The following is a 23,419-nucleotide window of genomic DNA, read 5'->3' as shown; positions in this document are numbered from 1 at the left end:
CACACACTCAAATTTCAGAAGCACTGCCCTTGGCTAAATAAATGTCCAACCACTCTGCCAGTCTTTCATTTTACTTTATTTATGACTACTATGGAATTCCGTTTTTCTCCCTGATGATACCGTTATGTGTATAGATCTCTCATCTTTATTTTATGATTAGCTCTTCAAGATGAGGGATACACTGGGGCTCCTGGGCAGCTCAGTCGGTTGAGCATCTGGGGCTCAGGTCATGATATCATCGGTTTGTGAGTTTAAACCTGCTTTGGGCTCTGTGCTGACAGCTTAGAGCCTGGAGCCTGCTTGGGATTCTGTGTCTCCTTCTCTGTCTGCCGCCCCCCTATGCACTAGTGTTCTGTCTCTCTCTATCTCTCTTTCTTTCTCTCAAAAATAAATAATAAAAAAAAAGATGAGGGATACATTTATCTTGGTGTTTCCCATGGTGTCTGTCAAAGTATTTTGCATAAGAAGTTCTCCAAAATGTATGTTGAGTTGCATGAAATTATTTAGATACAACAAGCCAGAGAGCAGTGGGGATGTCACCTAACATTCATGCCCCTGTGGATCTTTGTTTTTTTAACCAGAATTATAATGGATACTCACATATAACAGGTACCTGATGTTTAAGATTTTTTATGAAGATAAACAACATGTGTATTAATGCATGCTATCCTCTTCACATAAAACATTTTCATGTATCTTTTCTAGAGAAAACATTTTCAAAAGCACAAACCCCTCAGGACTAATTGGTGCTCTTGTCAGTAATTAGCTGCTATATATCCTATTTGTTGCATATTAGATTTCCTTTGCACAGGAAGACAATTATTTTCCTCTTTACTTCCAGTAATGCCTTCTCTTCCTGCCTATTTCTTGAATAAGGCTGTTAATTTCTTCCTTAATTTTTCCTGTTACTTTGTAACCATAAATACTCTGAAACTACTCTTGGGCAATCTTTTTTTGGTTTTGGGGGCTACAGACCAACGTTGACCATTTCTTTAAAGGGGCTGTTACTATCCTTTGTAGAAAAATAACCCTCAGGTGTCTCTAGTTCATTATAACCCAGAGCCTTTTTAACACTTTCACTGAAAACCATATCATTCTTGATGTTACTTTGTTTATTTGCTAATTAGACCTCAGAAAAGGCCTTTTTTTTTTGTTTTTACTCCTTAACCTTACAACAAACCAACAAACATAAATAAATGAACTAGTGTTTTTTTTAGAAAGCGTTCTTTAGATTACAAGTTTCAGAAACCAAACTCAAACTGGTGTAAACAAAATAATGCATTGGCATATGTAACAGGTGTATTCAAGGCATGTGGTGCTGGCTGCGTTAGGCACAGCTAGATCCAAGGATATGGTCTTCAGCGGCGGGGGGGGGGGGGGGGGGGGGGCTTTCTTTCCCTGTCTCTTAGTACTTTTTTCCTCTGTGTGGGCTTCATTGTTGTTACACATTTGGGTAAAGATGGTCACTGCAGACCAGTGTTGCAGTCAAAGAAGAGAATGTGTCCACCCCCGTTACTCCTCCACAGAGAGTTCCACCAAAAGACCCAAGGAGGCATTCATTGGCCAGACCCAAGTCATGTGCCCATTCTTGGGCAGGCTCAGCATCACAGAAGTCCACACCAATCGGCTGTCACAAAAGGAACAAAGTAAGGATGCTGGACAAGAGGGAATAATGGATTTCATTCTAGTTATAGTCTCTAGAACAACAAAGAACAGGTGCAAAAATTTACTACTTAAAAGATGATGATAGCCATAATACCTACCAATTTTTAAGAACATATTGAGTCGGTCACAACTCTAGGTGAGTTATGTGGATTATTTAACAAAACTGGTAAGTTCCATATTATCATTTCCATGTTAAGGGAAACTTACACAAGTTTACCCAGATAATAAGTAGTAAAATCAAAATTTAAATCACAGACTTTTTTTCTCTAATTTAGAGTCTATACTATTTGTTCTGTGTTAGGCTGGCTTAGTGACTGGAGTGAACATAATATGCTGAAAACAAATTCTCTGTTACTAAGTTTTGGTGTCAGGTACTATCAAGTGCCCCCAATTGCTCTGAGTTTGTACCATCAAGTGTTCATTCATTCAGTGTCCATGAAGTTTCCCTTTTCATGAAATTGAAAAAAACAGAAAATGAACAAGTGAATCCATAAACAAATTATTGGAGATAGTGAACAGTTCAATGAAGAACTAAACTATGGCAACTAAAACAAGTTGCCATACTAGGAGGTCGGTCATGTAGAGGAGGTAGTTAGGGATGACTTAATTATTAGGTGGTATTTGAACAGAAGACTGAATCAAAAGGAGACAGCCTTGCCAAAATTGGGGGGAAGGTCTTTCTCAAAAATCATGAGAATTAGCTTATCATGTTTGAGGAAGACAAAGAAGGCCAGGAGGATTCTAGTCATTAAGAAGGATGATGCATGAGGGTGCCTGGGTGGCTCAGTCAATTAAGCATCCAACCTCAGCTCAGGTCATGGTCTCACAGTTCATCAGTTTGAGCCCCACATCAGACTCTGCGCTGAGAGCATGGAGCCTGCTTTGGATCCTCTGTCTCCCCCTGTCTCTGCCCCTTCCCCCATGCTCTTGTGCTCACTCTCTCTCTCTCTGTCTCTCAAAAATAAATATTAAAAAAAAGAAGGATGATGTATATTGAGAGATATTTGTGTAGATTTTATTGTAAGTACAATCCAGGAGTCTTTGGAAAGTTTTTATTTAGTGACTGTTGTCCATTTGTATCTCATCTTTCTATTGCAAATAATATCCAAAATGGTTGAAGCTCCCGTAAGGCGGTAATTCATTACCAGCAGGCTGCTCTGACCCTTCTTGTTCCAGTTTCTGTAGGAATACAGATCAGCCAATGCACCTGGGGGGTCTTTGCCATATGCGTGATAACCCTGACGCTGGTTGCCTAAAAACACCCTGATTTAGCTGTTACCCCCTATGAACAAGGTAGAGCCAGCAGAAATGTCTAATAGCCGTGTCTAAAATATACCCTCCAATGCCAAGTCAGACAAAGTTCTTGACTGATTTCAACCTGATTATTAGGAAATAATACCATGTAACGTCTCCCTGATGTCTTCTATGATTTTCTCAAGCCCACTGAGGCAACTTGTGGAATGGGAGAAGATACTTGCAAATTACATCTGAAAAGGGTTAGTGTACAAAATATTTATAAAAAATGTATGAAATAATTTATAAAACTCACACCCAAAAAAAGCCCAAATAATCCCCTTAAAAAATGAGAAGACATGAATAGACATTTTTCCAAAGAAGACATCCAGATGGCCAACAGACACATGAAAAGATGCTTAACATTACTCATCATCAGGGAAATACAAATCAAAACCACAATGAGATACCACCTCCCACTAATCAGATGGCTAAAATTAACAACACAAGAAACAACAGGTGTTGGCAAGGATGTGGAGAAAGGGGAAGGCTCTTACACTTTTGTTGAGAAGGCAAACTGATGCAACCACTCTGGAAAACAGTATGGAGGTTCCTCAAAAAGTTTAAAATGGAACTACTCTGAGATTCAGTAATTGCACTACTAGGTATTTATCCAAAGGCTACAAAAATACTGATCCAAAGGGGTACATGCACCCTGATGTAGATAGCATCATTACCAACAAGAGCCAAATTATGGAAAGAGCCCAAATGTCCATCGACTGATGAATGGATAAAGTTGTGGTATATGTATTTACAATGGGATATTACTCAGCCGTCAGAAAGAAAGAAATCTTGTCATTTGCAATGATGTGGATGGAGCAAGAGAACATTATGCTCAGCTAAGTAAGTCAATCAGAGAAAGACAAGTACCATATGATTTCACTTACATGTAGAATTTAAGAAACAAAGCAAATGAACATGGGGCAGGGGAAGGATAGACAAACCAAGACTCTTAACTATAGAGAACAAACTGAGGGTTACTGAAGGGCAGGTGGCTGTAAGATGGGTTAAACAGGTGACGGATAATAAGGAGAGCACTTACGATGGATGAGCACTGGGTATTGTATGGAAGTGCTGAATCACTAACTTGCACACCTGAAACTAGTATTACACTGTATGTTAACTAACTGGAATTTAAATAAAAATTTGGAGAATAAAAAAAAAGAAATAAATAATAGCATGTAAAGTGTTTGACTCTGAAATTCTAATCAAGAAATTTAGGAGGAAGGGCAATCTTCCTTCCTACCTTCAACATCCTCATGCTATTTTATTCTCTGTCTTCTACCTCAGACTTTCCTTTTTATTCCCTCTGGCTATGAGCCATCTTCCCCATTAGCATCATTTTTTTCTGCCCTACATAATTGTAATTTATCATTACCAAACCCTTTCATTTTGATGTATCCTGCTTATTGGCAAAAAATACCACACTGCTTGGTGACCAGTGAGACAAAGTGTAATGTAAATGTGAACAGTATTTTGTGTATTTAAGTACTCCTTTCAGTTTGAGGGGTCTAGATAATTATTTTTTAAATACTATTTTCAGTATAAAGTCAACAGTAAAATATAACAAAAATAAAAGGAAGCAAGTTGTATATTAGTTATTGAGATCATGTATTATGTTTGTGAAGTGATAGCTTTAGAGTGAATTTTTTTAGGGCTTATAATCTTGGATATCTAAATGTAAATTCATCTATTTAGAGAAATAAGGCAAGAAAAATTTTTAAAGCATATATTCTTTTAAGGTATATCTCTGTGGATAAAGAATTTTCTTTAAAGAAAGCAAGTTTTTTTTAAAGCCAAAATGTAGTTTATATAACAGGCAGAAGGAAAATGGATATCTTATTTTTGTTGAGAAAAAATGCTATGCGAATACCAATCTCAATGCCATATATTTTGACCAATTTTTGCAACTGAGAAATGCCCGGCCAGAAGTATGTATGTGTTTGTGTATTCCCATGATAGCACCTCCACGAAATGTGTCATTTCTCTCTACCTCTGAGGAAGAAAAATGTCAGTGAATATATCTCCTGGCATAAGATAGATATGAAGGGTGGCATGGACTCACTGCCATTTTATGTCTTTAAGTACAGCTATCAAACAGCCTAAGAAAATAGAGAACATTGGGACCTAAGCCTTTACACCCCATCTGTGCTTATAAGGACATACCCTAATTCCTATTTCTTTCTTCCCTCAGAGCCTTCAACCCATAAAACACTATTTCCTAGTCCTTGTTTAGATAGCCAACAGTATATCCAGGCTTGAAATGGAATATTTTGGTTGTTCTATCAATAGAACTGTGGAAGCTACCTTAAATCAACAGGAATATGGATTTAATAAAATCTGAGAGAGAGTAAGAGAGAGAGGAGGGAGAGCAAGAGAGACAGAGAAAACACTGAATAGAATTTAAATAATGCCTTTGTCCTACAATTGTTTTTCTTTATAAAGCTGCAGCTTCTAGAGTTATTAGGTGATGTGATTTCTTTTTCGATTAACTGGAAATATTCCAGATGAATATTGATCTCCTCTGTAGCAGTTACATATTTGTTTTTCATTCTGTTCTTTAACCAAATTTCATTTTTTAATATTTTAGATGCAACTATATTTCTGTTTCTCTAAGACAAGCTGTAAACTAGATGTGTATATTCAATTTTTTTCTATTTTCAGATTATGAATACAGTTTCCAGGCTGTAAATTTTGTTTCATATTAGAAGTGATTCTTCAATAGCAGGAGAAAACATCTAAGTCTACAAAAAATTTGAATTCATTTATATGACTTAAGCATTTTCTAGACTCCTTTTCTATATATGATATGTATACAGGACTTAACATGTACAGAATATAAGTTATACTTAAGTGCCAGATTCTCACACAGTGTAAATCTAAAGAAACTGCTGGATTTTTATTCGACAAATCCAGTATGCCCACCAAGTACCAGGGACAGCGCTTCACATTGGGGGAGTCATAGTAGACAAGATTGCAGCCTTCCAGGAAAATTTTGCCTGTGGGTTATGATAAACATGAAACAAAAATTTTACTAACAATTTATAGCAATATGTAAAAAATTTTGTAGAGAATGTGTAAGGTGCTATGCAAGTGTGTAAGAAGGGAATCAATCTTAATTGGATGGGAAGATGGTTGAAGGTTTCAGGAATGAATGATTTGAGGAAGTGACATTTATGCAGAGATCTGAAGGGGGAGTTGGACTTGCAGTGTTTAGTGGGCAGGAAATGAGAGATAAAGGTGTGCAGAAGGGGTATTTCCTAGCAGAGGGAATAGCAAGTGTAAAAATCCTGAAGGGGGAGGCAGAAATTATATAGTGTATGGAGGCTGGAATTCAAGAGGGAGAGGGGTGTGAGACAGTTGTGTGAAAAGAATCCCTTCTGTACTTCCTTCACTAACAGTTCTTCCTCTATTTCTTTTAAGCCAGCTGTCGCCCAGGGCACGCTTCAGCTCAGTTTCCATGTGTTGAAAGAGTATAATTATTTAAGACCCATCTGAAATTTATCTTCCTGCAGGAAGCCTTCAGTTATAGCCTTAGCTGAAATTAATCACTTTCTTTTTTAAAACTTTACAACCTCTTTGATTTCATTTGTTTTATTTTGACTTGAGGGTTATTTACCTGCCTTGCTCAATACATATGAGGGCAACAAGGTCTTAGTTCTCCACTGTGCTTGGTACATAGTAAGCACCGTAAAAATAGTTGAATTGAATTGGAAATCAGGTTAACTGCAATATAATGGTCTTCTATTTTTGTACAATTAGCATTTTATTGAATTTATTCCAGTCTCCAGTCTACTTCTTTTTATATCCAAAAAATGTAGGGCCATTTGAAGGGTACAGATGCTGACTCTGTTGGAGACTTCTCTCAAGAAACTCATCAGCGTAGCCAAGGTTCATAAATTTCACATGGGACAAGAACAGATAAGTTGAAATTACAATGACACTTTTGAGAACAACATATCATCTCTTCTTTATTTAAAAAATACTGTAATTCTATTAAACTTTGCCATCAGTACCTTCTGAGAATGTGATATGGCTGAATATATATTTATGCATGTAGTTTTTAATTTATCTGGACTCTACTTATTCTTGTCTGTATTCAGATGAGTTCATTGTTCTTGAGAAGTTGTAATTACATCTAATTACTTTTATGTTATGTTAAGGGAATTTTTAATGCAATTTTTTGATAAGGGCAGCAAATGAGATTAGAATTAACTATGTGTTTTCACATTTTTGTAAGTCCTTCATTGTGATAATATTTATCAAGGATGAATAGATATTTTGGATGACAAGTAGAAGCAGATCATCTTTAAAATCATCTTTTAAAAATATTTTATTATTATTACTGTTTAATTTTTTAATTTATTGCCAAGTTAGCTAACATACAGTGTATACGGTGTGCTTTTGGTTTTGGGGGTAGATTCCCGTAATTCATCGCTTACATACAACACCCAGTGCTCATCACAAGTGCCCTCTTCAATGCCCATCACCCATTTCCCCCCTTCCCTGCCACCCCATCAACCCTAAGTTTGTTCTCCTCATTCAAGAATCTCTTATGTTACCTCTCTGTTTGAAACTATTTTTTCCCCTTCCCTTCCCCCATGGCCCTCCAAAATCTTTGAAGAGAATTTTCTCTATCTCAAAGTTAAAAAAAAAAAAAGAGAAAGAAAAAGCTATTGTTTTCATCAAAGCAAAGGGAAGATCACAGTTCCTTTTCCTTTTGCTCAGAATTTCCTTCGGAATAAGTGAGAGTTGAAAGTGTTGCAAAGAAAATCAGCGTACCCTGAAGAATCAGTTAGGGAAATATACTCTGTGAGGAAAAATTTGTCAGTGCTTATGGAAGCAAGATTGATTTTTATTTTTAACCTGCTGACATTTCTAGCTCATCACAAGGACAGTCTTTAAAAATTATATTCAAGGCATTCTAGTCAAGCTCTTTCAGTGATTTGTTTCCTATTGCTTTTGTTCAGTTCCTTTTTGCTGACATTTCATACTTCTTTTGCTTGGTGGATGTACCATAAGGTGGTGAATGATTGAGTGTAAGTTACCCATTCAAAGCTTTGTCCCTACAGCAGTCAGGACATTTAGTGTGGGCCTAGAGCTTTTCATTCAGAAGACATAATCATGACTTAAAAGGAATTAATGTGGATTTAAGGAGATCATGATTTGTGTGAAGAATAGAACATTATGTTTATAAAATTAGCTGTCTAGTTACATGGACCACCCAACTTCAACTGAGGGCAAAATTCTACCTTCTATAGAATTTTATCTTCCATAGTTTGTGACATTCTGTTGGTCAGTCAGGAAGAAAACCGAATATATTTTTGCTTGGTTTTTGCTAATTTCAGCCAGAATGACTCTAATTTACTGAATTGCTTTGGCCATTTCCTATCCATCTTTCCTGGCACACCTCAAAATTCACCCCTGCAAGAGGTCTTCCCACCTCCCCTGAGTTAGTTAACATTTATCACATCATGCATTATGTATCTGTTTCTCCTTTTCACTTTGTCTTTTTCTTTTATCATTGCTGATAAGGTACCTATTAATAGATGACTAACAAGTGTTTGTATGTGTGAAAATTTGGGGCAACCAAATCAGGACGCAGAATATAAATGGTGGTGGGTTCCTGACTGACATCATGATGACTTCAACAGAATATTTGGAGAATGGCATGGACTGTAATGTCGGTGTTGAACGGGTCTTCCTAGCCACTCCCATTCTGTTTTGAGAATATTCTTAATGGTTCAGTAGTATTTATCGTGCACTTATACGCAAGTGCAGGAATGTGTATAGCATTAAGAATACAGAGAGGGGCGCCTGGGTGGCGCAGTCGGTTAAGCGTCCGACTTCAGCCAGGTCACGATCTCGCGGTCCATGAGTTCGAGCCCCGCGTCAGGCTCTGGGCTGATGGCTCAGAGCCTGGAGCCTGTTTCCGATTCTGTGTCTCCCTCTCTCTCTGCCCCTCCCCCGTTCATGCTCTGTCTCTCTCTGTCCCAAAAATAAATAAAAACGTTGAAGAAAAAAAAATTTTAAAAAAAGAATACAGAGATAAACCAGACAGTATGCTCTTGAGAATCTGAAAGGAGAGGAAGAGTGAATGTGGTAAATAGGCTATTTTGAAATACCCTACTAAAACCATGGGGGAGGGAACAGGATGCCCAGAAACACAGACTAGGAGCACGTAGAAGAGACTAAGGAGCTCAGGATGGGGTAGTTCTGACACAGGATGGCTCCTGAGCCAGGTGAAGAAGGGGAGGGAAGCTTTCTCAGTGAGAGGGACCATTATGAACAGAGACATTGCAGAACCATAATGGGGCAATACAGCAGGCAAGGCTGAAAAGAGACAGGAGGCATGGTCAGGAGGGGGACCAGAGATGCCAGCTGAAGAGCTTAAGCTTAAGCATGTAATTGGGATGCTTGTGAGTTCTAAGCAGCACAGGGGGGAGCCACTGAGGGGTTGCATTTGAAACTGAGCACCTTGGTGGTACCATTGAAGATAAATTAGGGGTGAGAATAAGATTAGAATCAGAAAGCTTGGTTAGAAAGCTACTAAAATAGTTCTGGCAAATGATATTAACCCTAAGAAGATAAAAATGGAGATGGGGAGGAAGGCATAGATTTTAGAAATATGTGGAAAGTAAGTAAAAGGTTTTCCTCACCGAATACATATAGGGGGGTTGGAGATACACTGGATTGGACACCTGGATCATTAGTTGATATAGTGAGGAAACAAGAGGAGAAGCTTCTTCAGGATTGAAAGTGGCAACATACTAAATTGATTTGGATTTCATATGGAGGATTGACATTCAAGAAGCTCTCTATCCACTAGGCTGGAGGCACTCACATAGAAGTAAATAGTTAAAAGCAAACTAATGCTTGAGATTTCCCAGGTGATAGTACCATACATACATTGAACTGCTCAAAGTCAGGCAACTGGCAATGAGGGGCAAAGGCTCAAACTAGATATTTCCAGCTCCAAAGAGTACGCTTTTGTTACAGTGCTCCATTGATTCTCCGAGGTAGCAAATGATCTCAGTATTAATGTGTGTGGCTTCAGGAAATGATTTAATGTGAGTTTAATTACTTACAATTAAAGAGTTAAGTACAACACAAACATGTGAAATCTTCTTTGAAAAAAAAAGGGAGAATTTTGAAGTGACAAGGAGCATTCTGGTTTGTTTTCTCTGCAAAGGGATGTGTCCATAGCTGTAGGACTAGAAAAGAAGATATGACAAAGACCAGAAGGGAAGAAAAAGGCAAAAGGGACTAAAATAGTTGAATCTTATTGCTACTTGAAAACGAAAGGAAGTATCTCTAGAGAATCAAACTCACTAATGTAGTTTTGCCCTTGTAATGAATGCACCTTGTCAAATATTACATACTGTCAAGGAAGGAGAATTCATCTGCATGCATACATTTTAAAAGCCATAAAAATGCATTATCAGCCATGTTCTTTGCATCAAATTCCAAAGTAAAGTATTGAAATCTATTTTATGTAATATTATACATAAGAATATATAATTAAAATTATATAATTATAATAATGATACATTATAATTAAAGATAAAATATTTTAGTAGAATAATACTAACTTAGGATATTTTCATTTGTCTATTCAGATTAAGACTAGTTATGCAAAATTAAACGCCTATAGTTTTGTTCCTTTCATAGCATATTTCATACAATTGTGTATACATTAATAAGTTAGCAGCTTCTTAGATATACTTCAGTTTGTATAAACTTTGAACTTCACCTACTTGAGATATCAGTGAACTCAGATATAAAATTAGACACATTCAGAAAACACAATGGAAGTCTTAAGATCTAATGTCTTTAGATCTAATGACATTCATTGCATTTCCTATAAGCCAAATGAGAAAAAAACAAATATTCTTTAAAAAAATTTTTTTTTAAATCTTTATCTTTGAGAGAGACAGAAAGAGAGACCGAGTACGAGTGGGGGAGGAACAGGAAGAGAGAGGGAAACACAGAATCCAAAACAGGGTCCAGACTCTGAGCTGTCAGCACAGAGCCCAACATGAGGCTGAAACTCACAAACCATGAGTTCATGACCCGAGCCAAAGTCAGACGCTTAACCAACTGAGCCACCCAGGTGCCCCAGAAATATTTTTTAATGTTTATTTATTTATTTTGTGCATGTGAGGAGCAGAGAGAGGGGGAGAGAAAGAATCCCAAGTAGGCTCTGTACTGTCAGTACAGAGTCCAACTCGGGGCCTGATCTCATGAACCATGAGATCATGTCCTGAGCCAAAATCAAGAGTTGGACACTTAACCGACTGAGCCATGCAGGCACCCCAAAAACAGAAATATTCTTTTTTTTTTTTTTTAAAATTTTTTTTCAACGTTTATTTATTTTTGGGACAGAGACAGAGCATGAACGGGGGAGGGGCAGAGAGAGAGAGGGAGACACAGAATCGGAAACAGGCTCCAGGCTCTGAGCCATCAGCCCAGAGCCTGACGCGGGGCTCGAACTCACGGACCGCGAGATCGTGACCTGGCTGAAGTCGGACGCTTAACCGACTGCGCCACCCAGGCGCCCCCAGAAATATTCTTAATAGACTAAGTGACACTTGGGCCATAGGACAAAGAATTTTGGTTAGTTTAAGTAAATATGGAATTTCTGCACTAATATGAATAAGAAGAAACAGAGGGCTACTGATCTTGGAATTGTCTTTTTCATTAATATACCAGAAGATGGAGAGTCAGTTAAACCTGGATTCCAATCCTCCCTCTTCCCTTGACTAGTTATATGACTTACAGCAAATTCTTAAGAACTCTGAGCCTTGATTTCCTTCTTTATCCACTGGAGATAGTGATGCTTCATCAGCTGTTGTATTACCTGAGAGGAGGTTTGTACAGTCTTCATTATTTGCTTAATGTAAAGAGTAACAAATATCATATCTGTAGGAAAACCATTGGTTTCTCCAAGGTCCTCTTGTGTTGGGGCAGCTGACCTTACCGCCCAATGTGGGAGGAAGGAAACTGTCTCCCAATAAGACAGAGAGGGAACTTGCCTAAAATAGCTATGCACAATGGAGCCAGAAGAGCCTTATTTGTGCACAGAAATACTCATGAGAATAAATCAGATAACTGTATTCGATTTCACCCCAGAAAACTAAGAGGATAAGAGGCAATGGTGGAAAACTATCCAGAAGGATGTATAGTCTCTGCTGTGCTTCCAGTCCTGGATTGAACCCAAAGGCAGAAAAGATGGCTGCCCAGTTCTGGTGTGGACAAGATGGCAGAACACTTCTAAACACCTTCAATGATAGTAATAGAAGCAGGAACTTTTTATACACTGCGTAATTAAAAACTAAATGGAAAGTATGGCATTCAGCTCTGCCTTACTACAATCTTGAATGCTACCAGATTCTTTAGGCAAGTAGTAAAGCCTTGCTGGTAAAGCCATTCTTGTTATTCTGCAATCAAAAATAAAATTTATGAGTGAAATTGTGATTTCCCCATATTCAATGTCTTTAGGTATACTTTGAACAACACTGCATATACTGATATTTAAAGCTTTTAATGTGAGAAATGAGCTAGTTTCTTGCTTAGTAACTAATCTAGGTTGGAATGCCAGTGTAGTTTGCAGGGGAAGATGTACACCTAAACTCTTTCTTTGCCTGTTTTAATACTCACACAGTAGAAGAAAACCAATCTTGCAGAGATAGGCTGATGGAAAGAGAAGACAATATTTAAGAGGAATTTCTTAACAAAAATCCAATGAAATTGTATTGTCTGTATCATCTGTAAATTATGGATAAATATTACCAATTTTATTTTTCTGATTTAATGTTAAACCATCATTTTGATTAATAATTATAATAACCGTAGAGATGACAAGTTTTGAATAAAAACAAATTCCTGCATTTGTTTTCAATTTTTATACACTTTTGGTTCATAGTTGACAACCTAACCTTCAAATGGCACTTATTGCTGTGTGGCCATACTGTGCATGACTGTTTTGTGACTCACAGCACATGTGACTTACTGCACTGGTCTGTAACCTTGTCAATATAACAAATGCTCTTGAATGCTTTGGGTGTTGAGACAATGTAAATTGTTATACAATTTCTAAATTTTTGCTGACAGATTCTTAAGTCTGCAGACCACATTTTGAGTGGCACTGAGCTAGAGTACATAGGCTGGGATTTAAAATAATTACTAGTGTAGGATATAGCTTTTGCCTTTCAAAAGCTCCCTAAGCAAGGTTGAGAACTGGAAAGTGAGCTGAGGGCAGATTCTGAAGGAGGGAGAGCAAGCTTGCCTTGTGTCTGGGTGAAGAAATGTCATTGAAAACAAGATGGGGACAGGTCCGCACTATAGTAGAGAAGCAGATGTAGGAAGAGCTGGCATTAGGAGTTTCTGTTTTCCCACACAGAAAGCTTGCTGGAGTCAGGTTCTTCAGACCATTAACAGGGAAAGAAAGTCAAGGTTACACGTAATGCATACCAGAATGCAGGTTCCCTGAGGGAACTTGTTAATGACTGTATCCCTAAAGCATGGAACATTGATTTATACCCAAATGGTTGTTCAAAGAATATTTGTTGAAGTAATTGAATGAAAGTATTGATAACACATTCTTATGTCCAGAAAACCAAGTGTAGGATTAGTATTTTGTTTTGTTTTGTTCTGGTTTTTACTCTCAAGCCCCTTATTGCCACAAGGATTTCAGGAGGTTTAGGGAGATTTCCAGTAGTTTATCAACAATAAATCTTTAAGTTTCATATCATTTACCCCTTCTCTTCTAATACAGCATAGCAGATCCATGACAAATAAGGGATAAGGCTCTCTCTCTCTCTCTCTCTCTCTCTCTCTCTCTCTCCCTCCCTCCCCTCCCTTCCCTGTCCTTTGTCTGTCTGCTTCTCTATCTCCTCCTTTCCTTCTTTACCTCTTTTCTTTTCTTTTTTCTATCCCTTTATTTTTCTTTCATTTATTCATTCATTCATTCAACTACTGTTTAGATCTTCTCAGTAATCTCCCAACTGCCATTTTTCATGCCTTGCCCCGTCTCCAGAGGATTAAATAGCTTTTTACAGACTTAAGTTCCATGATCTCAATAGACTACTCTTTTTTTTTTTTTTTCACTCTTAAGATTCTCCTTATGCCTTAAAACCCTTAATTCCCTTTGTCCTAATGCTGACTAATGTGCTAAAACTTTTTAGGTCACTTAGCACACTGGACTGTAATTACCTGTTTATTGTTCTCTTTCAAACATAGGTTCTTTGCAGGTGAATAATTGTCTTCTTTTTACCCTTCTATCCACAGTACCAACTTTTTATTTGTTTATTGAACAAATGAACAAATACACAAATTGGGAGTTTAGAAGTGTGCTGATTTGAGGTCTCTTAGACGAGAAAAGATGACCCAGGAGAGTGTTCAGAGCAAGAATGGTGAGATGGAAGAGAAAACAGATTCTGGTGGAGTAGGTAAGAAAGAGAAGCCCATGGGGGAAGCAGAAGAGGCTAGCGTAAGTGAGTGTGTGAAAACAAACAAAGCACCTGGCCCATTCAGAAGACTTAGTGGATAGAGAATTGGAAAAGGTGAGGGTGACCGAGAGCACTGTATGTAAGAAGAGATTCAGAAAACAATGCCTGGGAAATGTCCACTGGATTTGGCCAGTGTAGAGTGATTGGCATAGACGTCATTAGGGAGGATGGTTTGAGGAGGGTGGTGCATGGAGGTCTGGCTGCAATCTGCTGGGGGGAGTGGATTGAAGATTTGGAAGTGGGATTAGCAAATTAGACTTCTTTGGGAGAAATTTAAATGGAAGAGGAGGGAGATTATCAGACAGTATCTAAAAGATACAGAGTCAGTGCAAATTTATTTACTTCTCATTAGTTCATCCAGTTAAGAATGAAATTTGATCAAATTTATCCTTTGTGGGAAGGACTCAGTAGTGCATGATATTATTCCTTGTTAATCAGTACTTATTCTCATTTACCCTTAAATTCTGTATTTACTGCTTCATTTAACAAATTTTTACTGAGCAACTGCTTTGAGTCCAGCAGTGTTTTAGGTTGGTGGAGGGCATAAGTGAAATATGATGTAGTCCCTCCCCTCATGGAGGTTATATTCAATTCCAAATAGTGCTTTAAAACTTACCTTTGATCTGTTTGCTCATCTGAAGAATGGCATTACCAAAAGACAGTCCCAAGGGAGCTTTAATTAGTTAATGCATTTTGACTTACCATATTCTGCTAATGACATCTTTCTAATTTCTTTATATCCATATTTCTAGTTCTATTAAATTTTCCCTGCCCTTCCCTCTGAAGCAGATGTCTACAGTTATTTGTAAGATGAGACTCATTTCTGAATAGTTGTCTGCCTTAATGTCTTAGAAGACAGTGACAGTTCCACACTGCTTCAGCTGATTTTAATTAAGCACTTGGAACGTTTAAGATAGTGCGGTGACCTCATTGGTCCTTTTCATACAGTTATCTCTTTCCAATTATAAGTAAGGTTCAAAAGCAAAATAGTGAGAGTGTATGTATTTTTTGTGACGGAGGACGTTTATTATGGTTGGCATTTTTTTATTGACCAATAGCTACCATTCATGATGGATGGTTTCCAATTCTTTTTGACACAGCTTTTTTTTTTTTTGAAAGAAGGCACATTCTCCTTGGAAATGGTCTAGAGCTGTCATTTGTCCATGAATTTAGGAAATTTAATTTAGGAAACTTAAGAAGTTTATTTATTCTGCTAAAATATATTGAATACTCACAGTTGTGTGTGTTACAACTGTGTTATAAGTTAATCGAATAATAAAGATAACCTGTACATTGTCTTTGTCTTCAAGGTGCTTATAGATTGGGGGGAAAGAAACATGTAAACAAATCCTTGCCCTACAGAACAGTGGATACTGATGTTAAGGAATGTACCAGGTGATAGGGAAATGGAAGAGCCTCTGATTCTGAAGATACTTTGGGAGATTGAGACAGGAGGTGATACTGAAGATGGGTCTTAAAGAATAAATAATAGTGGGAAGTGATGCCAGCAAGATGACAGTATTGCAGTTTCCAGTGTTCCTCCACTTACAGAAACATTAATTTGAACGACTATCCATGAACATAAATATCTTCTTCACAGGAGCAAAAGATTATGTGTAAGGGATTATAGCACCTGGGTGGAGCATGGAAATAAGAAAATATGCATTGATGATGGTAAGAAAGACAGTTTCACATTACTCCTATTACCCTGACTAGTCCAGCATGAAGAGAAACACACTCCCCATGGGGAAAGAAGAGTGCAGTGAGCACCCAACTTCACCATAGACCCCAGAATCAGGCCTACCTACATCAGTGCCTGGTCAACCCCTATAACCCCAGACTCCAGGTTGGCTCCTGTGGAACCAGGAACCAAACCAGTCCCTGAGGACCCAAGCACAAAGACTATCCACCTACTGACCAAGGTATCAGACCTGTTATAGACTTCACCAGATACCTCCTCTCAACCCCAGAATCTCTGGATTGACTAGCTGGTAAAAAGTTTTCCCTGGTGGAGCCAGTCCATGAAGACTGAAAGAGTTACCTACATCTTCAAATGCACAGACACCAACACAAGACCATAGGGGTCGTGAATAGTCAAGGAAGAATGGCACCACCAAAGTAAACTAATAAAGCTTTAGTAATAGCAGACTTTATTAGTAAACTAATAAACTAATAAAACTGACCCTAAATGATGGAGATCTATAAAATGTTGGACAAAGAATTCCTAATAGTTCTCTTAAGGAAATTCAGTGAACCACAATACAAGGAAACACAGACAACTAAATGAAATTAGGAAAACAATGCATGAACAAAATAAGATGTTCAAAAAAGAGATAGAAACCATTAAAAAAATCCTAGAGTTGAAGAATACAATGAATAAACTGTGGGATTTAATACGGGGCTCCAACAGTAGATTCAACCAAGCAGAAGAAAAAAATCTGTGCTCAAAGACAGGATATTTGAAATTATCCAGTTAGAGGAACCAAAAAAAAAAAAAAATGAAAAAGAGTGAAGAGAGCCTACATGAATTATGAGATACCATTAAAAGACACAACCTTCTGTTACTAGTGATTCCAGAAGAAAAAGAGATGGAGAAAAGGAGAGAAAGTTTTTCTAAAGACATGATTGCTGAGAACTTCCCAAATCTGGGGAGACATTTGGACATCCAAGGTTATGAAGTTTATAGGTCCCCCCAAATTTTCAACCCCAAAAGATCTTCTCCTAGACTCATAATGACTAAATTGTCTAAAATCAAAGACAAAGAAAAGTTTTAAAACAGCAAGAGAAAAAATGTTCCTCACATACAAGAGAAGCCCCCATAAGGCAATCAGTGGATTTCTCAGCAGAGACCTTGCAGGCCAGAACAGAATGGGATGAACTGGAGGACATTATGCTAAGTGAAATAGGTCAAAGAGAATTGCAATATGTCTCACTTATGTGTGGAATCTGGAAGGAGGAGAAGGGGAAGAGGAAGGAGTTTTACTAATTGAAATTAAACAGAGTAGATCAGTTACAGAGGACGGGGTTGGGGGGAGGGCAGGGCAAACTGTAAGATATTGGTCAGAAGGTACAAATTTGCTATTATTTAGGACAAATAAGCGAAGAGACGTATGGGCATGTGTCTGTACTTCATAATACTGTCTTGAACAATGAAAATATGCTAAGAGTAAATTTTAGATGCATTCATCACACACACAAAAATGGCAACTGAGGAGATATGTTAATTACCTTGAATGTAGTAATCATTTCATTATGTATATGTATATCAGATCATCATAGCATATGTCTTAAGTGTATAATTTTTATTTAAAAATTTTAAAGAATGAATAATTATTATGATGTTAGCTAACACTGAGTGAGTGGCTATGTTAAGTACTATACTAAAGGCCTTGATTTTTACAAAATAAAGGTAAGCACAGCTTTTTCTTATAGGTTCTAGTGTAAAAGTATAAAAGCTACCTGTGAATGTCTTTCTCTTGATCATAGTTGTCTCTCACCTTCTGAAGAGGGATTGTTAAACACCCTTCCTCTAAGTTCCGATGAGCGTTAAATACTTTTCTTTAAGTCTTGTACTTCAGTGTTAATTGAGATGTAGCCTAGTATTTATGAGCTTAAAAAGAAACTTTCCTGCCAAGAATCCTTCTTAAAATGTGCATAATAATTATTTTATCTATTTTTAAAATTAAGATATTTAATATATTTATTTTCTTCTATTAATTCACATATATATTTGGCTGTTTAAATAGTATGGTAACTCCCAACTCCTTTATAGCTGAAATGAAATAAAGTTCATGTATGAGATGCAGGCTTTGTGTTAGGCACTGTCTTAGGTTATGGGATTAAATTGTTTTTTCTCAAGTTAGTTAACGTACAGTGTAATATTAGTTTCAGGTGTAGAATTTAGTGCTATTCAACACTTACATACAACACCTGGTGTTCATCAGGAGTGCCCTCCTTAATCCCCATCACTTATTTAACCCATCTCCCCACCTACTTCCCCTCTGGTAACCATCACTTTGTTCTCTATAGTTAAAAATCTATTTCTTGGTTTTCCTCTCTTCCCTCCATGCTCGTTTGTTTTGTTTCTTAAATTCCACATTATAAAACTCAACACCCAAAAAACAAGTAATCTAGTTAAGAAATGGGCAGAAGACATGAATAGACATTTTTCCAAAGAAGACATACAAATGGCCAATAGACACGTGAAAAGATGGTGAGGGGTGTTTGGGTGAGGGAAGAGATGGTCTGTCAAGCATCCGACTCCTGATTTTGGCTCAGGTCTTGGTCTCACCATTCATAGGATGAGTCCAGGGTCAGGCTCCTCTGATATCGTGGAGCTCGAGTGGGATATGCTCCCTCTCTCTCTCTCTCTCTCTCTCTCTCCCCCACCTCTCCCCCTTGGCCCCTCCCCTACTCATGTGCACATGCTCTCTCACTTCCTATCTCAAAATAAATAAAAAAAAACTTTTTTTTAAAAAGATACTCAACATCACTCATCAGGGAAATACAGATCAAAGCTACAATGAGACATCACCTCACACCAGTCAGAATGGCTAAAATCAACAACACAGGAAACACGTGTTGGCGAGGATGTTAATTAAGAAGGATGTAAGAATAGTTACACTATTGGTGGGAATGCAAACTGGTGCAGTCACTCTGGAAAACAGTATGGAGGTTCCTCAGACAGTTAAAAATAGAACTCCCCTGTGATCTAGCAATTGCACTAGTAGGTATTTACCCAAAGGATACAAAAACACTAATTTGAAGGGGCACATGCCTGCCAATGTTTATAGCAGCATTATCAACAATAGCCAAATTATGGAAAGAGCCCAAATGTCCATCAACTGATGAAGGGATTCTCTGTCTCCTGAGAGTATGCAGTTTAGCAAAGATGACAGAATGAGTGTGACTCTGGTCTCGTATAATGAGATAAATTTGTTTCAGTTGGGAAGTTCTCAAGAAGATGTCATATTTGGGCAGGGTTTTGAAAGATCAGCAGAACTTTCAAGCAGACGAGCGAGAGGGGATTCTAGGCATGGAATCATATGAGAGAAGAAGAAGAATACGAGAGAAAAATTTCCTGGGGGTGGCTGGTGTGTTGGGGGAATCCAGCATGAACGTGGCAGGACAAAGAGGGCAATAAGAGATGGGAAGGGAAGTCTTGGTAGATTGTTAGGAGAGTCCTTGAAGGCCCAAATTGTAGACTTTGGGTGCCAGGGAAATCTGAATGACTTTAAGCAGGGTAATGAAATGTTCGTCTCTGCTTTAGAAAGGTAATTTTGAAGGCCGACTGGAGTCATATAAGGAATATAGAGAAGGATATGGAGGAGGAGAAGCTGATCTGTCAACTTAATGTTAGTTGAGCCTTTTATGGCTTTAAACCTAAATAGACTTATGATTTTAAACCTAAAAATGATGCTTCAATATGAAGGTGCCAGACTTTCTTGAGACTTAATTGTTACCAAATTAAACAGAATTAGTTTAAAAATAGAAATATTACTTGACTTTACTGTTCTTCCTGGGTGTACGAGATGTTTTTTCTAATATGGTTCTATTCTTCTAAACTTTATTCTTGGAAAGGCCTGTTTTTTAGGATTTGCTTTTTCTGTCTTATTTCCACAAAGATAATGTTCTGTAGTAGCAGAGCATGGTGTTGCCATTGGAAAATATATATATATATATGCGCATATATTAATAGTAGGAGTGCCTGTGGTGATATATATGTGTTGCAGGTGTGAGAAAGAAATGGCCCCCCCCAGAAGACTCCTGTAAGGAGGAACAAAAATCAGAATGGAGTAAAGAAGTAAAGTAAAGGAAAAGAGTGATAGGAAGTTATCAACAACAGTAAAGACTGGCGGGGATATCTCCACTACCATAATTCTCTTTTCAGAGCATCAGAGAAGTCTCAGAGAAATCCTTTTTTTAACATGGGAAGGTCTTGACCTGTGTGGTCACATAGACTTTTTTGTTAGCCTCCCAGGATTTTTTTTTCCAACACTCAAGTAGAAATGAAGCTGTTAATTGATACCAGGCAGTTCCATAAGGACTGTAACCTTAGGTGTTCCATTTTTGACAAGGCAGAAGACAGATTTATCCAGGAGAATCCAAATTTATCTCATTATTCAGGATTTCTCTTCATGTAACTTTTAGTAAACCAGCTTTCAGAAAAGTCAGGGTAATGCTTGTGACCATGAAAGGTGGATAGGATAGAGGTACAAATTAACGTTCTCCCACCCTACTTATCCTATATTTTTTTACCCATATGTGGGCACAGGTTGAACCTACCTGGTGATTTTTCATTTATACAAGAAATCAGTGTCTTTCAGTAATATTTTCTGTAGAATTTTTTTCCTAATTTAAGTGCTATGGTAGACAAATGCAGCTTAACAGTAATACTCATTGGACACCCAGTCACAGCTGTAGTCAACTGCTGAGCTATTGTAATATTGATATATCTAACCATGCCTATGACTAATACCCATAATTGAGCAAATATTGTTATAGTTCCTTTTCAAAATGCAGAGTAACTGCTAAAATCCAAAAGCTACCATATACAGTTTAGAATATTTTAAGAGAGGACATGATATTACAAGAAGTATAGATGAGCCTGGCCAAGTGAGAAATTTTCATAAATTATTATAAATAAAGAATGATCTCATAAGCAATGATCTGGAGAAGAAACAATACTACAGAGAGCTGAGCTGAATACCGTAGCTATTCCTCCTTATTTATAAAGCGGCACTGGCTCTTATGCCTTAATCTCTTGGGAATTGAATATTCTCCAACATGCCCAGAAAAAGTGGGGGAGGGGGGATGGAAATGGTGCCAGATGAGAAGAATGTCACTTTTGTCATTGATTTAACCTTTGTGTATTGCTTATGACAAACTTAATAGGTTTAAATATTTTACATCCAGCTCTTGCTGTTTTCGTTTTTTTCACACAAAGAGAAAACCGGACCATCACTGAACCACCAGCCAGACCCTGTAGGGCTATGTCCTAATTCTTTACCCATTTGAGAAAGCACTTTCCTAATTTTTATATTAGTATATTAACTTGCATAACTCTACATAACATCTAAGCATGCCCCAAATTCATTTTCTTTCTCTTGTGGCCAACATCAATTCCCTGTTTTCATTACCATGGTCTTATTTTGTTTCAAGTTTTTATTTAAATTCCATTTAGTTAACATATAGTGTCATATTAGTTTCAGGAACAGAATTTAGTTACTCATCACTTACATACATACAACACCCAGTGCTCATCACAATAAGTGCATGGTCCTATTTTGAATGCTAAACCATTGTTTCCATTTCTAGGATCTGTTGCAGCTCCAGATTCCCTAAATGTTCATATCTCAAGTGTCATGTATTTTTTTTTCATTTATTTTTACTTTTTTTTACCAGTAGTTAAGCGTGTGCTGTGTAGTGCTTCCCTCCACGGTTTAACAAATGACTTACAATTCTTTCGCTTGCCATTTAATTTCCTCCCAGTATGGGTCCTGCCTACTTGCACAACATTCACTCTCCCTACTCCACATGAACCTGCTCTCCAGCCTGATTGGCGCCATCCACTTCTACATCTGTTCTGCTCTTCATGGTGTGTTTCCTCCTTTGAAGTGCTTTCCTGTTTTGACCTGTCCAGAATCCCATTCATATATCAGAGTGCAACTCTTATGCCATATCCTTATTTATATGGCCTTGCTTCTTCCTCATATGGGTATATCCCAGTAACTTTGTTTCACCTTTTAACTTACCTACCCATTCTACATTGCATTATAGATACCTGTGTACCTGTCTCCCCTATTAGATCGTATGAGATAAATGCCTAAAATTAATTTCACTGTAGATATTTGATTTGTATACATTTATACCACTATATAGTGTAACTTATGACATTATCACCCTTTTCATTGGTATTTGATTCTATAGGGGCTAAATGAAAAAAATATTATAATGTATCAATTTTATATGGCAGAGTTAATCTACAAAGTTGACAACGAAGTCTGATGTGTGCCAGCACGAAAGGAAACTTACTATCCAGCCTGTATAAGGTTGCAAGCAGCACTTTCAAAATGGTCTTAATAAGATTTGCTATACAAGACAAAGGACCATGACTTCATTCTTACTAAACTCAGAAGCGTAATAAACTATGGTCAGTTTGGGCATTAATCCAATTTTACCATTAACTTGCTCATAAATTTTGATTAAGAGGCATTGTAAGACTTGCATAATTAACGGAAGTGCATTAGAAATTTATTTCCTGTGAACAGTTTGTCATATTCTCAAAAATACTGAAGTTCTGTGAATACCTGTAAATCTTAGGGATGGTAAAATATCTGGCTGAACACACTTTTTTCTGATGGGGAATATCTAAAATTAGTTGTAGCCTCAAGTTGAAATTTTTATCATAACAATCGATTGAATTAAAATCTCTGTTGGCTATGTAAATTTCATACAAGTAACAAAGTGGCTATATTTCATAGTTATTTCCTCTAGACTTCATCAGCACATAAATTTATTTTAAAATGATTTCTTGCTTTCTTTAATGTTCGATTAACAAATATTAACTATTCGTACAAGTCTGGATCAGTAAATACATTTAATTCTACATTTGTAGGAGGCATTTACCTTCTAAGAGTATTTTCAAGGGTGGAGTTATATCATTAGATGCTTTATCTGTTTTTGTTCTCCTATATAGCAACTTGAAAAAGATGAGGTTGGTTCTGAATAAACTTTCACTTGGTGCAGGCATTTATGCATTCTAAATCTATAAAAGTTATTTTTCTACTGGCTGTCTTCATAGAATATGTTTTTGTTGTTGTTAAGGATTTTGCTCCATTGAAAAATTTAAGGTTTCTGCCAAATGAATTAGAATCCACATATTCCTGCTCTTAACTGGCTGACCCAGTGACAGACTTTTTTTTTTTTTTTTTTTTGGCGAAACATCTGTT

General features: G+C 37.2%; 1 protein-coding gene across 4 annotated transcripts in view; it reads left to right on the top strand.

Moving 5' to 3' along the window:
* PREX2 (phosphatidylinositol-3,4,5-trisphosphate dependent Rac exchange factor 2) overlaps nt 1-23,419 on the top strand; it is a 299,299-nt gene that overhangs the window by 226,660 nt on the left and 49,220 nt on the right. For 3 of the 4 annotated variants that reach the window (XR_015247064.1, XM_086696066.1, XM_086696065.1), the window contains one exon: nt 1,527-1,646. The exons of the other annotated variant lie outside the window; for it this stretch is intronic. Coding sequence is in view for 2 of the 3 variants with exons in the window: in XM_086696066.1 (XP_086552192.1) it covers nt 1,527-1,646 (120 nt within the window). In the remaining variant the exon portion in view is untranslated. The remainder of the gene's footprint in view (nt 1-1,526; nt 1,647-23,419) is intronic. 4 annotated transcript variants of the gene reach the window in all.

The sequence above is a fragment of the Puma concolor genome, chromosome F2 (assembly GCF_028749965.1).
Source record: "Puma concolor isolate L17-30 chromosome F2, mPumCon1.1.hap2, whole genome shotgun sequence".
Classification (NCBI taxonomy): Eukaryota; Metazoa; Chordata; class Mammalia; order Carnivora; family Felidae; genus Puma; species Puma concolor.
Note: the sequence above shows the minus strand (reverse complement) of the source record. Positions and strands in the feature narration are given on the sequence as shown.